Genomic DNA, 18,035 nt, shown 5'->3' with positions numbered 1-18,035 from the left:
TGAAGAGTTTTCCAATGCAAATAAGAAACTGTGTGTGTGTGTGTGTGTGTGTGTGTGTGTGTGTGTGTGTGTATGTTGGGGCGGAGGTTTTTATCCATAGGCAGTGCTTAAACTCATAGCTTAAGAACATTTGTATCAAAAGTTTGCAGTATGTAACATGTAAATTCCTTTGGTTTATCAAGTAAATATTAAGGCATTTCAGATTCCTCTAAAAGGATTTACTGTTGTTTTATTATACTCTTATTTTACCTATAATGAAGTAGAAAGTTAAAAACACAAAGTTGGAAAAAAAAAACTTGCATAATCACTGTGTTTCATGAGAACACTTATTATGGTAACCAGTGAACTTTCCAGTAAATAATAAAAAAGAATAAATATCACCACAGGGCATTTACAAGGAAAAACAGGACCATAGGTATATAACTTGACACGGGGTGAACATTCGAGATGGCTGATGTGGATCCTCTTGCATCCATATCTGTCAAAGATGATAAATAGCTCATTAAGAAGGACTATACCTCTGATAAGTAGATGCTGATCCATAGTGTGGGGGGGGCATGGGAAAAATGGAGGAACTGTGATTGGGCCAAGGGGAGGGAGGTTAGGGATGGTGCATGGGGGCAGGAAAGATGGCGGAATGAGATGGACATCATTACCCTAGGTACATGTATTACTGCACATATGGTGAGATGCTACATCATGTACAACCAGAGAAATGAAAAGTTGTGCTGTGATTGTATACAATGGATCAAATCGCATTCTGCTGTCATATAGACTTCATTAGAATAAATAAAAAAATAAAGGAGGACTATATTAACAGGTAGTTAGGGTGGTGGAGAATGCATGCATATGTCCTCCCGAAAATCACACATTGACATCCTAGCTCCAGTGTTGTGACATTAGGAAATGAGCTCTTGACAACTGACACAGAACTAGCTGCATCTTGACATAAGAGTTCCAGCCTCCAGAACCGTGAAAAGTTAAACTTCTGTAGTTATAAGACACCCTGTCCAGGGTGTATTCTTACAGCATTCTGAAGGACTAATATGCAGACAAAAGTGATGTGTTTCCTGTCAAAATCAAATCACGGCATGAACCTAACCTGGGACTACAAGTCCTTATTTTATCTACCAGTGCAACACATAGGTGTTACCAAGGGTATCCATAAAATCACCAACGTGTTTAGGATTTCTTAAATGAATCTACACTTTGTTTATCTAGTATTATTTAACTTTACTTGAAATTGAAAAAAAATCCAAGTTAGGCATTTTGCCATTAATGATACCTGATCACATAACTTGATGGTTTAATGAAAGAAAACGTCATTGGATAAATGTCTGGAAAATCTACTTGTTTCTATTTTATGCAGATGAATTATTGTACTTAATACAAGACATCATCTTTTAAAATGCAATCGATGAAAGCTCCATTTTCAGAGATGGCCTTGTGCAGGCACTGGTCTGTGCAAGCTCAGCAAGTCCACAGACATCAGATGAAAAGGCTGCTCTTGACTCAGCAGCCTGAAAATGCCATGGTGGCGGCTGTCCCTGCAAAAGCACAGAAGCTGCTTCTTCAAACAGAGCCCCTCTGTCCAAGCTGTCATGCTAACTCCGACACCCTGAACAATGCAAGAAGCAAGGAGCATTCTCTACTGTAAAGCCTCAGCAAATAACAATTAGCAACCAGATTCCTGTTTGGGTCTCCTGAAGCACACACAGATATACAAATCTCTGCAGTCTGAAATAGTTGTTTACATACTTATTTACAGACAGGTAGCCCCCATTTTCTTATTACTTTTAGTTCAAGTGTGGCCGGTTATGATTTCATAGAAAGAGAGAATTCCTGCAAGGGTTGATCTCTCCCATTTTTTTCAGTCATTTTCTTTTTCAAGATTAAAGAAACTTGCTTCAGTCTTGGTCACCTGCTACTATATAGACTAAACCACAGTCAATAAATGAAAACAGGGAACAAAGTTATTTACGTCACTGAGGATTGTAGAGTAGACTATGAAGACAGGGTAGGCTCCGTGTTACTTAGATTGAGGCCTGAAAACTCCAGACACAGGATTTCAAAGTGAAGATACAAGTTCTCTTCCATGGTCACTGATAAAAATATGTATGCTGGGGTTTGTTCCTCTTCACTCTAAAAGTCTACTTTCTTTCTTTTTTAAAAAAATATTTTTTAGTTGTCAATGAACCTTTATTCTTTCTATCTATCTATCTATCTATCTATCTATCTATCTATCTATCTATCTATCTATCTATCTATCTATGTACCTACAGTGCTGAGAATGGAACCCAGTGCCTCAACATATGCCAGGCAAGTTCTCTTACCACTGAACATAACCCCAGCCCCCTAAAAGTGTACTTTTGGTGGTGAAATAGCTTTCATTAGGATTTTAAGAGGAAAGAGCATGAAATTCTTCTGAAACTTGGAACAGATTTCTTTAAAAATGTCATCTTTTTTTGTGTGGCACGTGTAAAAGTTTCATGACTTTGCCAATGCTAATTTTCCTACTGAAAGAATTGATAAGATCCATCTATAATTTTTAGGAGGCATACAACTGGAATATCAGAGGTCTTAAAAACAGGGCATGGGTTCAGGCTTGCCCATGAGAACTGCTTTGGGAATTCTATTCTAGGCAATCTACAGGTGCATTAAATAAGGGAAATAATTCAAATGAATGAAGTTTTTAACTACTTTTCCATGTCCTTCCTTTCTGTGCTCATATTTTTCCCTGTTCTGCACCACTCTGGAGGTTTTCTTCTTGGTTTTACTTGCTCATGTTGCAATATCACCTTGTGTTCACATGAAGGGCATGCTGGGAGGAAAGGGTGGGTGGAGGGAGGGGAAGTGGCTGATGGGCTCCTGGTGGCTAACAACACTGATGCAGGTCAAGGGGAAGCTGAGTCCAACCAACTTACTGGTTATTCTTGGAATCCTGATCTGCTCACTGCTGGTGCCATCCCCTCCATCTGTGGTGGCCTTGACTTCAATAATGTAGTCCTCTTGAAAGGGCAGCACAAGTTCAGCTGAAGTTTTGTTTGTGTTCAGCACTTGCACGCTATTTTGACTGCTAGTCCTATAGAACACCTAAAACGCATGAACAAATACACTTCATTCTTATATTACCTTCTTTTACTTTCTTCACATACTCTCATTGCTCTGAAATTATTTTTGTCATTCTCTCCACAACAGAATACAAAAACACATTCCCAGCTCCATGCATAGGTCTTGAATTATGGATTAGCAGACACTAGGATCATTATGCTCTCAAAATCAAGGAGGTGGGGAAGAGCAGCTTTCTCCCCTGGAGGAGCTTAGCTGGAAATATAGAAAGCTGATTAACACAATGCACAAACATCGTGTCCACAATTCCCATGTGAGCAGTATTATTTCATGTAAGTCTGTACTTAATAATTCAGAGAGTTTGGTAGTATATCCTTTTATGAAAAACTTGATGTTCACGTCAAAATTAGATTACTGACATAATATCATCAAAATTTTTAAAGATTTGCAAAGTATAAGTGAAAAAGGGAAAATACAGTGTTGCAAATGATTCAACTTACTTTATAGCCGGTTACTTCTGATTCATTCTCCATTGCTTTTACTTGCTCCCAATTAAGTAACACTTTAGTGTCTGTAGCATTCCAAACCACATTCCCAGGAGGCTGACTGGGAGCTTGCAATGCAAAAATGAGAAATTAAAACTGATTTGAGCATGGAGTACTGTTTTACATGGAGCAGATACATGCTGAGCACCAAGGCAACTGCAGGGACTCTCCGGTAAGGCATAGTATGTAGATGGAATCAGGAAAAAGAAAAATTAACAGAATAGAAAAACTTCCTTTAAAAGGGGCATTTCAATTAAACTGTGAGATATTGCATGTTATCATATTCAACACATACTTTATTTATTTTACTTTAATTTTTTGGTACCAGGGGTTGAACCCAGGGCCGCTTCACCAGTGAGCCATATCCCCATCTCTTGATTTTATTTTTTATCTTGAGACAAAGTCTCATTTAGTTGCTTAGGACCTCTCTAAGTTTCTCAGGCTTTGAACTTGCAATCTTCCTGCTGCAGCCTCCCAAGCTGCTGGGACTACAGGCTTTTGCCACCACACCTGGCTTAACACATACTTTAAGGATTTAATGCACTTCAAGTCTCCCAGAAGACAAACTGACAATACAGAGACGCAAGTTCCTTTATCCACCACTAGAGGGATGCTTGTGGGTGAGCCAGGAAAGGCAGGCATTTGGACTTGTTTTGACACACAGAGAGGCTGAGAGAAATTGCCAAAGGAGCAGATTAAAGTCACACGAAATGAAGTGTGGATGATTTTCAAGCCAGTGTTGTAAGATGAGATGGGCAAAATGAGAGGCAATCAAAATAAGAATTACTTAGATTTATTCTCGTGAAGTAATAGCTACACATGTGAAAAATTGCCACAGAGAATCCATATTTTAAAGTCTTTTTTCTGAGTTCAAATCAATTTTTGAGAAAAATAAGGCAAAACACTAAAAATGTAATGAGAATTCCATTAGAGGATTAATGAAACTCTCATAGGTTTATAAACATGGACCAACAGCTTAGCAACCCTGGAGAGGAAACTGGTTCTGGGGGACTCGGGTGGACATGGTCAGAAGCACTCCCTAATATGGATGGATGGGACATTAGGGACTCAGTTCCTTGTCAATCGAAAAACAGCAAACATATTACTCATTTTTCAACAGCATCACAACTGCCCAAAACATGCTGAAATATCTTATTCTTGTGGATTTAAGCACAGAATGTGATTTGGTTAACTGAATTTGTAATGGGAAAGTGATATCAACAATTACCTCTCCAGAGGAATTTCTAAACATCATTGACTCACACCAGGATGGAAATACAGCTGGACTTACAGATGGGAAAAGCTCTCATGTGCAGTTATGTGGCTAATAACACCATTCAAGACTGTCCTCCTGGTGGGTTCTTTGGTTGATTGTGTCCTCTTTAACACTGTTCTGTTGCCTTTAAATTTTTGTGATGTGATACTAACAGACCAGCTCAGATTGTCGACACTGCAATGCTGTGATAAGACATCTGTAAGAATGTATATGGGCAATTGCTTAGGACTGAAATACTAGAGAGAATGTTCTGGTTGCCCAGTCCAGATGCTATGAACCCACACTTGTTAGAACACTTTCCCAGGGCCTGTGATTCCCTGTGGCTGACAGCACCTTAAAAGGACAGATTGATTTGATGCAGCTCAGAAAACATCCCCAGCATGGTTTGGCCTACCAAAATATGGGTGCTTACAGGTTATAGAGAGTTTCAGTAATTTTGGGTAAATACACTGACCCCCAACAGCAGGCTGGCAGAACATATGACTGAAAATTGGGATTTGTCTTGTGTGAGTCCCAAAATAGATCACTTGAATGAGTTCAGCCTGAAATGAATACTCTTTGAAATGACAAAAAGAAAAAAAAATCTGAAAAATGAAAGAGGAAAAATAGAGGGTTTCAAAGCTCTTTTCAAATCATATCAGTGTTTCCTGAGCATCAGAGAGACATGTTCCATTTTGACCATTTTGCTATTTTTGAAAAACGCACTTGTTTAAAAGCATAAACATTTATTTCAGCCTCATTCTAAACATTAACATTCACATAATAATAAGCTGGATGTGCTAGTTACATTGTTTGATAGTATTTAAAGTAAATTAAACTAATATTTCACTTAGAATTTTATAATCACATGAATAATCATCTGCCTTATTATGACAGGGAAGAATGACACTATGTGGGAGATTCTGGGCCAGATGAACTTTCTTCCATTTTCAAAATTCCATTGTTGCTAGTAACAAACGCATAGTAAATGTCCATAATGTGTTAGGAATTCCAGAATGTTCTTTTTTAAAATTCCCTGCATTGTCATGGTGCCTATTTGTAAAACTCAGAGTTAATAAACAAAGATGCATACTTGTCACTCATGTTCATTTACAACAATGAAAAGGTTAACACAATCATTTTCACAATCTATCAGCACATGAATGGATAAACAAAAGGGGGCTATATGCATATGCCTTTAAAAGGAATGAAGATCTAGGCATGGTGGCCCATGCCTGTAATCCCAGTGGCTTCAGAGGCTGAGACAGGAGGACTGAAGATTCAAAGCCAATCTCAGCAACTCAGCAAGGCTATAAGCAACCTATTGAGAACCAGTCTCAAAAAAAAATGTAGGAAGGGTTGGGGATGTTGCTCAGTGGGTAAATACCCCAGGGTTTAATCCCTGGTACCAAAAAACAAAAACAAAACAAAAGGAATGACATCATGACATGTGCTATAACATGGATGGACCTGGAAGACATTATGCTAGGTGAGATAAGCCAATCATACAAAGAAATACTGTGTGATTCTGTTTATATGTGATAACATGGAATAGTAAAATTCAGAGATGGAAAGTAGGATGGCAGTTGCCCGGAGCTGGGGAGGGGAATGGGGCCTGGTCTCAAGGATGGAGAGCTTCAGTTCTGTGCAGTGGAGAAGGTCTTGACCATCTCACACAGCTGCATCAGTGCCCTTAACCCTATTTTAACCCTATTGCAAATGTGCATTAAAAAATGGCCAAGATGGTAAATTCCAACTTATGAATATACTTCAGTACAATTAAAAATTTTAACACAATCCTAAGATAGTTAACTAGGAAGGGGTGTTATGTGGATTCAAAACAGCTCTGATTAATTCTGGACCCTGATGACCTTATGCTTTTCTACCTGGCATTATGTGGGGCTGTGGGGCTCCTGCTGCCCTCTCTGGGAAGAGGACGCACCACCCTGCTCCTTGGCATCATGGGGACGTCAGGCTTCATTACCGGATATGCTTCCACCAGTGAAATATGAGCAAATAAGAAACAGGTGGTTTCAATGAGGGAGTTTTAAGAAAAAAAAATGGAAGGGCGTGGCTGGCCTTTCTTCTTTCTGTTTTTTTTTTTTTTTGGTGCTGGGAACTAAACTGGCCTTTCTTCTTTCTGCCATGAGACCAGCACATCAGTGAGGGTGGCTGTTCCTGCAGTCTGGGTCATGGAGTAAAGATGGAACAGATCAGGTCTGAATCTCACTCATGATCAACATTTGGTGACTAGTAGGAAAGAGACACTCTTTTAGTTGTAAGCCATTGAGGAGTGGGGACTTGTAGAACTGCACTGAACTGGCCCTACGTGACTGATATGGCCAGTAGGCTATAGAGCTTTGAAGGCGCACTGTGAACTTCAAAGGCACAGAGCTGGTGTGAAGTGGGAATGGGCAGGGGATCTCGACAGCGCATCCCTCCTAAGACTTCTCATTTTACTGTTCTATTCTGTGCAGAAACACAACCCAGAATAGGCTGACTCAATTCCAAATATTTTGGGGCCTAACTCGATGTGTGGTCTGCATTTTGAATGTTTTTGGGAATTATTTGTCAACAATCATATCCTATAGATTTTTTTTCTCTGTCAGTTCAATTTCTATTATTGGCAGTATGCTAAGACAGAAAATGTGGCAACAAATGAATTTATTTTGTATAAAGGCAGCATCTCCTAAGATTTGTAGAATAACACTGAGTGGCAGGCTATAAGATTATGTGGATACTTTTAAATGTTACATAACAAAATAGTTTTATCTTGAAGGGTTTTTCTTAGGTCCTCTGGGTTGACTGTCACTCCTCAATATCAGCCCTATCAATTTACTTATTCTGTAAACTCAGCCTGCAAAAAGTGGCCACTATGATATTTCTAAGATCGAATAAAGTGAGGATTATAAGACATTCCTACAATAGGAAAATGACTAAATAATTTGTGGGGTGTTATCACAAAAGAATAAGATATAGTACTATGATACACAGGTAACTAAATACATAGCATAACCTTCAAGAGATGTTTTGTGTAAGCGAAATAATCCATGGAACACAAGTCTGAGAGGAGAAGACAAATTATTTTAATGATCTTATTTCTGCACGATAGGATTGGATTGTGGGTGATTTTATTTTCTCCCCCCAAAATTTTCTATAGTAAATATGTTTTCCTCCATATAATAAAAAATAGAGGTTGTTCATCTGAAGAACATTGTTGTGTGGAGTTTTCAGGGATAATGTCTCCATACTGGTGACTGTACCTGGCATTTCCTTTAAAAATATGGGATTTCAAGAACATATGCTTGCAGAGATTAATTATACAAAACTCAGTATGTTTCTCAGCTCCTTCTCTTGGACACCTGATGGTAATAAGATGACTTTCATGAAAGGGAATGCTGTCAGCAGTAGCTGAAAAATACACTCGGCACGGACTTCCCTTGAGATGATCATCAACATTAGTAAGCAAGCTGCCCAAAAATGTGGCACTGGGCAGAAATCAAGTAATCAAAAGCTACTTTCTGTCCAACAGGGAGAAAGATTCATTTCAGAATCACTTAAAGTATTATAAATGGACTTAAATCTTTGGATCACAGGAAATGGATACCATGTTTTGAAACAGAAACATCTACTTTATGACTCATCCAAAACTCAGAAACTAAGATTCCCACTCTCCCCAGAGTGTTTGGATGATAGAAAACAGTCCTTAAGATTCTGGTAGGAATATTGCTACCCTGAAGAGGGAACTAAACTAAACTGATTCCACCAGGAAGAGAAACAGACCTGGAGAGAGTCACTGTTGAACAGATACTCATTGGGCAGCAGCTCTGATTACTTGGGAGAACTCAGGAGTTAAATAATGATCAAACCTGGCAATGTCTATGCCTCAAGGAGATGAGACTCCAGCAAAGAGAGGGGGGCAGCAATCAGATGACCACATGCAAGATGTGGTATGCACGTGGCTCTAATTGGTGCCCCAGAACATAGCAGGATAAGGGGATATCAGGAGACGCAGGGCTGCTGATTAAATATGGACTCAGGGGGCACTGAGGACATACTGCAGGGAGGGCCTAAGAGAGGTAGGAGTGTCTCCTGGCCATCTGGACAGCAAAGGTCAAGGACCCGCAGGAAAAGTGGAATGGCAAGTGGGCTCAGGAGAAAATGAGCAGGAACAGGAAGTGGGGGACAGATTGTGGAAGACCTTTTTGGGTATTTTAAGGATTTATATAAAGAGTGGACGGAAAGGGACTGGAGGGGTCTGAGCAACAGTGTGACACCTTTAGGATCACTCTGACCCAGGGCAGAACATTTCAACAGTAAAGGTCAATACCCTGATCCATGGGGGAGATGGGGTAGTGTGTTCTAGGGTGAATGCAGTAAGTGGTAGATTCTCAGCAAATTTAAAGTCAGATACTGCATCCATTGTAGGGTATGAGAGAAAGAGCATTAATGACGACTGGGATCCGCTGGCCCAAGGGACTGAAATAATGGGGGTTGCTTTTGCTGAAATTGTAGAAGACACAGGTTTGTAATGGCTGGGAGTGCAATCGAGAGCTCAATTTAAGAAATGTTCAATTTGAGATCTTATTAGATAATTTTTGAGGATGTCGAGGGCCTGGATCCATCCACATTGACAACCACAGTTACCTCTTGAATTTTCGGTTATGCAAAGCAAAATATTGGTCCTACAGATTCTTTCTTGTGAATTCTGGATGTGAAACTCTGACAAAGTCTCCTTTTAGAAAGTAATAACATTTCACCATTTTGAAGCCATCTGCCACTATTCCTCATCAGCCTCACTGACGACGATGTTGTCAAGAGCTCACTCTCTGGGTTGCATGTGACAGAAACACAACTTAGATTACTTCAAGAGGCCAATCAATGTTAACTTAAAAATGCTTTTAAAAAGCCCAAGTATTTGGATATCAAAAAAATTGTTTAATGGAAGCTACAGTACTTTCCTTGAGAATCCTTGTGTTATTTTACGTTAATCAGAAATATCACCTATGCTCTGTGCTGATATAAGCCTTGCATATAGAATTCCAGGATTCTGAGTAGGTGACAGTTGCACCTTGGAAGCAAGGTGGTAAAAGGCTGCAGTGTGTGTTCGGAATTTGCAATGTGTCGACAAGAAGAAGCTCATCCGATTAATGATAGTACTTCCAGGTTGACCTAGGTTTTGAGGAATCATCCACTCAGCCAGCCTTTCCACAGATAATGAGTGCTAGGTTTGGACTGGTGAGTGAGTTTGGAAGGACTCTTTCCCTTCAAAGGTGACACATCGAAGGGGGAGAAAGAGAGCAAGTGAAAAAAAAATGCTATCTTAATTCTTTATGCACCAGGGATACAGATCATTTTCTTCCTAGTAATATTCACAAGCGCATTACTATAATTCTTAAACAGGATTCAGAGCTGGACCATGTCAAAGGTTAGGATGATTAGTAGGAATAGTTTTAAAAGAGTTGGTTTTACTTCTACTTTGGCACATGTTTGAACAATTGTTAACATAAAATTTAAAAATTAAATGTACAGTTTAATATGCCCAGGGATTTTAATGATCTTTTATGGATTTCCCACACATTGTAGCAAACTTTTCCTTAATAACATCTGCAGGTCACCATGTAGAGTGTAGGCAAATTGAAGCACCAGGAGGGCATAATTTTGAAGAGATTTTATTCAGTTGTTGAAATTCCTATCAGAGGACTGATCTATCAGCATAGAAACCCTGTCTATCTGTGATTACCTTACCCAGCTCCTAAGCACAGAGCAAACTCAAAATAGATACTAGCACCACATGAGTCATGAATATTTTAATCATATGGTTAGAGGAGTGGTTAAGAGCGTTTCTGGGTCTGTATGGCTGTCCTGCCACTTTCTCTGCTATTTCTGTAAAGTCATCTAGCCCTATGTGCCACAGCCCTTTCATCTCTAGAGTGAGGATCCTCACCACTTCCAAGCCATGCAGTCACTGTGAGAATTAAGAATCAATACAGGAAAAGTACTTGGAACTGTGACTGGAAATTGCTCACTAAGTATTAGTCATTCATAGTATAATTATCATTATCACTGTTACGGACAAATTTCTACTTTAAATTGGTTATTTATATGCTATATCTAAATTATAAAAGCTTTTTTCCTTCTTGCAATTTTATTTCATTCATTGTATGTTATTGTTACATTCTCACTAACTTATAATCAGCCTCTTCCTTTGTGAACTGTCTTCCCAATTCACTGTTTTTCACCAATTCCATCATGACATTAAACCATCTTGTGTGAACATATTTCCCAATGAGTAACCACATTGATTATCAAGTCTGAAGAAAGAGCTCAACAAAGCTGTCTGCATACATCTTCACAATCAGAATTTCAATATATAAATAATGGTGTATTTATATGTTTTACTAATTCAGAACTGTTACTGGGAAAGACAAACATATTTAGTAAAAAGTTGTAAATACAGAACATTTTCAGTGTATGTATTTCCAAACCAATGTTCTCTTTTTTTCTAAGAGCAGCCACATGATATGCATGATATCGGTTAGCATTCCCTCATGATTGCCATATGAGCTGTTGCTTATGAAGGTACTAAAATGTTTTGTTGCTAAACTTTTGCTCTGTGATATTCATTATGCTGGTAAGCTACCAGCCATGCTCTTTTCCCCCTTATACATAATACAAAGATAAATGTGCAAACTTCCCTGATAAAATTGATGCTTATTTATTAACATCTAAAGCAGTAGGATTATGTTTATATATATATTTTAAACTATCAATAACAATGCTGGCCCATTATATTCAACTTTATGTAATTAAAGTTGTTAGACATTCTAGCCAGTAAATGTATGCTTTCAAATAAAATTGGAAATAATATATGAACGTAGGACTGAACTAATGAAATTGGTGATGAAACATAATCACTGCCTCACTCCTTCATAAAATCAGTTAAGCAGATAAATTTACTAGAGTAAATTTTGAAAATAAATTAAGGAAATGGTTTTCTGCAAGCAAAAATATTAATGTGCTAAAATCCCCTAATTTCTTCTCTCCCCTTTCTTATCACCTGTAGAACGAAAATAAGAAGGAACTGAGCCTGGACAGCTTGGCTCATGAATGCTCTCAGTCATTTTTGGCTATAAAAGAATAAACAACACACCCATATAGGTGCGCTGTGATAGAGCAGCAATGAGACACCACGATCAGCTGGGCATCATGAGAACATTCCAACTGAAATTTACGTGGGACACTCCAAAATGTAAACTGATGATTTCTCATAGGCTACTTAAATCATAACTGCTCATTACTGCAGGTGAGTTTACCTGTGAACACACAGCCAACAGAAACTCAGCTTTGAAGGTGACACAGCTATCTCTGATTCAGTTTTCAAAGTATCAATATCTACATGTGCACCAGAATCTCCTGAGCATTACCTGTTAAAAGTATACTGCCATGAACATCGATGTAGCAGTGTCCCTGTAGCATGCTGTTTTTAGGTCTTTAGGGAATAGACCCAGAAGGGGAATAGCTGGATCAAATGGTGGTTCCATTCCCAGCTTTCCAAGAAATCTCCATACTGCTTTCCAAATTGGTTGCACCAATTTGCAGTCCCACCAACAATGTATAAGTGTACCCTTTTCCCCACATCCTCGCCAGCACTTGTTGTTGTTTGACTTCATAATGGCTGCCAATCTTACTGGAGTGAGATGATATCTTAGGGTGGTTTTGATTTGCATTTCTCTGACTGCTAGCGATGGTGAGCATTTTTTCATGTACTTGTTGATTGATTGTATGTCCTCCTCTGAGAAGTGTCTGTTTAGGTCCTTGGCCCATTTGTTGATTGGGTTATTTGTTATCTTATTGTCTAATTTTTTGAGTTAGCAGTACAATTTACAATAGCAAGACTGTGGAGGCAACCTAGATGCCCTTCAATAGACGAATGGATAAAAAAATGTGGCATTTATACACAATGGAGTATTACTCTGCATTACAAAATGACAAAATTATAGAATTTGGAGGGAAATGGATGGCATTAGAGCAGATTATGCTAAGTGAAGCTAGCCAATCCCTAAAAAACAAATGCCAAATGTCTTCTTTGATATAAGGAGAGTAACTAAGAACAGAGTAGGGAAGAAGAGCATGAGAAGATGACTAACATTAAACAGGGATGAGAGGTGGGAGGGAAAGGGAGAGAGAAGGGAAATTGCTTGGAAATGGAAGGAGACCCTCAGGGTTATACAAAATTACATACAAGAGGAAGTGAGGGGAAAGGGAAAAATAATACAAGGGGGAGAAATGAATTACAGTAGAGGGGGTAGAGAGAGAAGAGGGGAGGGGAGGGGAGGGGAGGGGGGATAGTAGAGGATAGGAAAGGCAGCAGAATACAACAGACATGAGTATGTCAATATGTAAATCAGTGGAAGTGTAACTGATGTGACTCTGCAATCTATATACGGGGTAAAAATGGGAGTTCATAACCCACTTGAATCAAAGTGTGAAATATGATATATCAAGAACTATGTAATGTTTTAAACAACCAATAAAAAAAAGAAAAAAAGCATACTGCCATCTTTTGAATAATGTGAGAAAGAAAATTAAAGAACAAAAAAATACCCCTTCCAAATCGTTGGTATTAAGCTTATTTCTGCTTATCAATAACACCCAAGATTTGAGGGAACTAAAATATAATGGAAATGAACCCATTGAAATGCATCCCATTTAAAAAGAACAGTGCACCATAAGATTTTTCAAAAGGTGCTTATTCATTTTCATATGGAGCCTCCATGTAAATATTCAGGGCTATCATGAAGACTAGACTATGTGGGGCTTGAGTAAGGGTTTGGACCAGGTTTATATCACTCAGTGGGATTAATGATCTAACTAGTCCACTGAAAATGTTGAAGGATGCCATCATTTTTAATACAGACTATTTTCCTAGATATTCAAAAGGTGGGAAAATACATACGGGTTTTCTTGGTGGTCGCGTTAACTGTGGCACTGAAGGGGCCGGTGCCTGCACTGTTGTATGCCCGGACAGCCGCGTAATAGGCAAGGTTGCTCTTCAGTCCCTGGAGCCTGGCTGAGGTCTCGTTTCCGGCCACTCTCACCTTGCTTGAGGACTCCTGCTCTTCCCCACTGACCCAGTACCGCACCTGGTGAGGAAGATGCACCAGATGAGAAGGCTGGACCCAGCACCACCTTCCTCATTCTGTGGTTTTCATTAAAATTAGGACTGTGATTTACTTTCTTTTTTATTTGACAAATACTTCCAGAGGACCTACTTGTGCCAGGTGCTGCATTGGGCTCTGTGGCACAGTAGTGTACACACAGGAAAGGAACCCTAGGAGGATAAGGAGGAAAAACATGTAGACAGACAGAGCAGAAAAATTCAGAGTGTTGAGCATGATCAGACTATGATATCACAATGGGAGAAGGAAGGGGAAATCTGCCTGCCTTCTCAACCCTTAACCAACTGAGCCCAAGGTCAAGTCCAGAACACTGGCAGAAAGGCATGAACTCTATGGACAGCTGAGGTTCCTTCCTGGAAGAAAGTGAACTGTCAGAGGAAAACATTATTAGATTGACTGTCCTGCAGTGCCAGCCACAGTCAGGTGACTAACAGTGCACACAGAGCTGCACCAGAGGGAGTAAAAGTAGTTAAAAGGGCTGATTTTCAATAGGAATGGGCATTAAAATATTTTTCATATATTATCCTGGGCCATGCAAAGTGATCTTAGACATACCAGGACATATAAAGAACTCAAAATACTTAACACCAACCAACCAACCAATCAATAAATGGGCTAAGGACTTGAATAGACACTTCTCAGAAGAAGATATACATTCAATCAACAAATATAGGAAAAAATGTTCAACATGTCTTGTAATTAGAGAAATGCAAATCAAAACTACTCTAAGATTTCATCTTACTCCAGTCAGAATGGCAGCTATTAAGAATACAGAAAACAATAGTGTTGTTGAGGATGTGGGGGAAAAGGCACACTCATACATTGCTGGTGGGACTGCAAGTTGGTGCAACCCATCTGGAAAGCAGTATGGAGATTCCTTAGAAAATGTGGAATGGAATCACCATTTGACCCAGCTATCCCACTCCTTGGTTTATACCCAAAGGACTTAAAAACAGCATACTATAGGGACACAGCCATATCAATGTTTATAGCAGCACAATTCACAATAGCTAAATTGTGGAACCAAACCAGATTCCCTTCAATAGATGAATGAAGAAAGAAACTGTGGTATATATATCCAATGGAATATTACACACAACATTAAAAGAGAATAAAATTGTGGCATTTGCAGGTAACTGGATGGAGTTGGAGAATATCATGCTAAGTGAGGTAAGCCAATCCCCAAAACCTAAGGCTAAATGTTCTAATAAGTGGATTCTGATCCATAACAGGGAGGGGAAGGCATGGGAAAAATGGAGGAACTTTGGTCCTGCAAAGGGGAGAGAGGGTAGGGATGGTGCATAGGGGCAGGAAAGATGGTGGAATGAAATGGACATCATTACCGTAGGCACATGTATGACCGCACATATGGTGTGATGCTACATGGTGTACAACCAGAGAAATGAAAAGTTGTGCTGCAATTGTGGACAATGAATCAATGCTGTCATTTATACCTGATTAAAATAAATTAATTAAGAGAAAGATATACAAATATGGTTAAAAATGTGAATATAAGAGAATATTTGCTGAAGGGAGGAAAAATACATTTTTAAGTACTTACAATTCACACTATAAATTATTTTACTATAAAATTTTGTGTGCTTTCTTTTTGAACATACAGATTGTCTATAAGTAAACAAAGTAAAATCAAAAATTTATGCAAATAAATGGTTTAGGAAAGTGTACATATTCTTTGTGTAGATAAGACTTGGTATTACCATCTGCTGATCTAAAGCAGGGGCCACATAGTTAACACGACAGCAGATCTACCAGGTTCTCACAAGGGCATAAGCATATTTCTTACTTTTATAAATATAGACAATCTGTGCTCTCTCTCTCTTCTCTTCTCTTCTCTTCTCTTCTCTTCTCTTCTCTCTCTCTCTCTCTCTCTCTCTCTCTCTCTCTCTCTCTCTCTCTCTCTTTTTGGTGTTGGGTATTGAACTCAGGGACACTCAACCAGTGAGCCACATCCCAAGCCCTATTTTGTATTTTATTTAGAGACAGGGTCTCACTATGTTGCCAAATGCCTTGTGGTCCCTAAGTCTGGCTCTGAACCGGCGATCTTCCTGCCTCAGCCTCCTGAGCTGCTGGGACTACAGGTGTGCCCACCATGCCCAGCTCTACTCTCTTCATTGCAGTATATGGCCACCTTGTTCTGGCCTTTATGTTTTACTGTTGAAGGCAAAATATAAAAATAGGAAATAATTATTATAACTTGTACAACTAAAAAGCAATTTGAGCTCAATGAAACTGGCAATAATTGATTCTGAGTGCACAGAATGTTGGAAATGGTAAAGGCTTGTGACCACAAGAAACAAAAACAAAAACTTAAAGACTAAGAACATAGCTCAGTGGCCAAAATGGAAAAAAGAAGAAAGAAAAAGGAAAGGAAAGAAGGCTTAAGTGACTGGAAAGCTGGACATAGGACAGAGCAGATTTTTAATAATGGAGCTACTCAGCTTTGCCTGATTGGAGGAGGATAGACTTTCTATTTAATTAATTTATTTTTTTTAAAAAGCAGAGTTCTAATTTTCATGTAAAATGTCCTAAATTTAGGGTTGGCTCAAAACCAATACTGTGTTGATCAAACAAAATGTGCTTATGGGCCACAGCTGATTACAAGTGTCAGTCATCTGTACAAAACACACTACAACTTATTCTCTCTTAAAACACCACTGGGTGACTGTTAAGGTCCTAAATGATAAGTGAAAGCAAATTATATATTGTGCTAGATCAAAATCTCCCTATGTATGTGCACATGGAAGGATAAGCACCCTTATATTCACACAAAATGCTGATCTTATGGATGCATTTATGTGAATTTCTCTCAGAGAAGGGTTATTAGTTTTAATAAGAATCTCAAAGGGAGGATGTGAGCCCAAACAAGTAGCATTGAAGTGGATACATGGTTCCTTTTCTAACACCAAAGCCAAATAGCCTGTTAATGGATACTAAAAGCTTTTATATATGGTAGACTCACCAAGAGAAAACATTGTGTGTTGTTAGGTCTAGATGAGCCCTAAATGATAAGAAGATTTCCCTGCTCCTAAGAGCATTGTCTAGTTATTAACTAAGAATGATACAGATCAATAATTATAATAAAATGTACTAGACACAAAACCTGAAGCTTGGGATAGAGCATAGACGGGGGTAGCATATAAATATGACTGTAAGACAGCAGCAGAGAGGATTCAGGTGGTAAAATCAGGACCGCCCAAGCTTCCCTCCCCTGTTAGGTTCCAGTGCCAGGGTTGTTCCTTTTCTGATATATCAAACTGGTTGAACACAAGTTGCCTAAGAAAATGTTCTTAGGAGACTGATTTAAAGAAGACATAAACATAATTTATAATTGGTATTGTGGAATCTCTTTTTATAAATCCGTTGTATAGAAAGTACTTGAAAGTTCTTGATAGTGTCATGTTTTAAAGTACTTTAACCAATCTCCACCCATCAGAAGGAGAGCTTTATTTTTAGATCTTAGTTGCTGAGAGGTATTAGAAACATTTAGACACAGAGAAAAATTGTGACAAAGTTGAACATGGTACTAGTTAGTGAAGACTGATTATATAATCTTCTTAAACAGCTTTCCTTAAAGAGCTGAATAAATATTCATGTAAATAAAACATAAGGAAACAGAGACGTGCCACTAATATTGCCAATTTTCTGAAAGAATTCCATTATGTTCCAAGAAATTTTGTTCAAAAATGCTTCTATAAGGCTAGATCATTTTTTTAAATAAGGTGGAATAGTTAAAGAAATAAGAAAGACAAATATCCCATTTTCCTCTCAGTTGTGTTCTGGATTTAAATGATAAAAGTACTCCAACTGAGAGAAGAGAATATTTCTATGCTAATTTGGATTTTTATGGGCACAATCACAATACAGGGATGGGGAAGGAAAGATGTCTATGTTGGAGGAACAAACTTTGAAAATGTAATTGTGCAGAAAAGGGTGAATATAAAGTTGACAGAATATGAAGGTGGC

General features: G+C 38.6%; 1 protein-coding gene across 1 annotated transcript in view; it reads right to left on the bottom strand.

Annotated features, from left to right (window-relative positions):
* Positions 1-377: 377 nt before the first annotated feature.
* The window catches only part of LOC308635045 (contactin-3-like), a gene marked incomplete at both ends in the record, with an annotated part of 32,312 nt that continues 14,654 nt past the window's right edge, over positions 378-18,035 (bottom strand). The window contains 4 exon segments of the mRNA XM_081269311.1: positions 378-478; positions 2,925-3,093; positions 3,570-3,682; positions 13,829-14,015. Of these exon segments, the coding sequence (XP_081125437.1) occupies positions 378-478; positions 2,925-3,093; positions 3,570-3,682; positions 13,829-14,015 (570 nt within the window).

This window comes from Spermophilus citellus, assembly GCF_964194105.1.
Source record: "Spermophilus citellus genome assembly, chromosome: 16".
Classification (NCBI taxonomy): Eukaryota; Metazoa; Chordata; class Mammalia; order Rodentia; family Sciuridae; genus Spermophilus; species Spermophilus citellus.
This window is presented reverse-complemented; position numbering and strand designations above follow the sequence as displayed.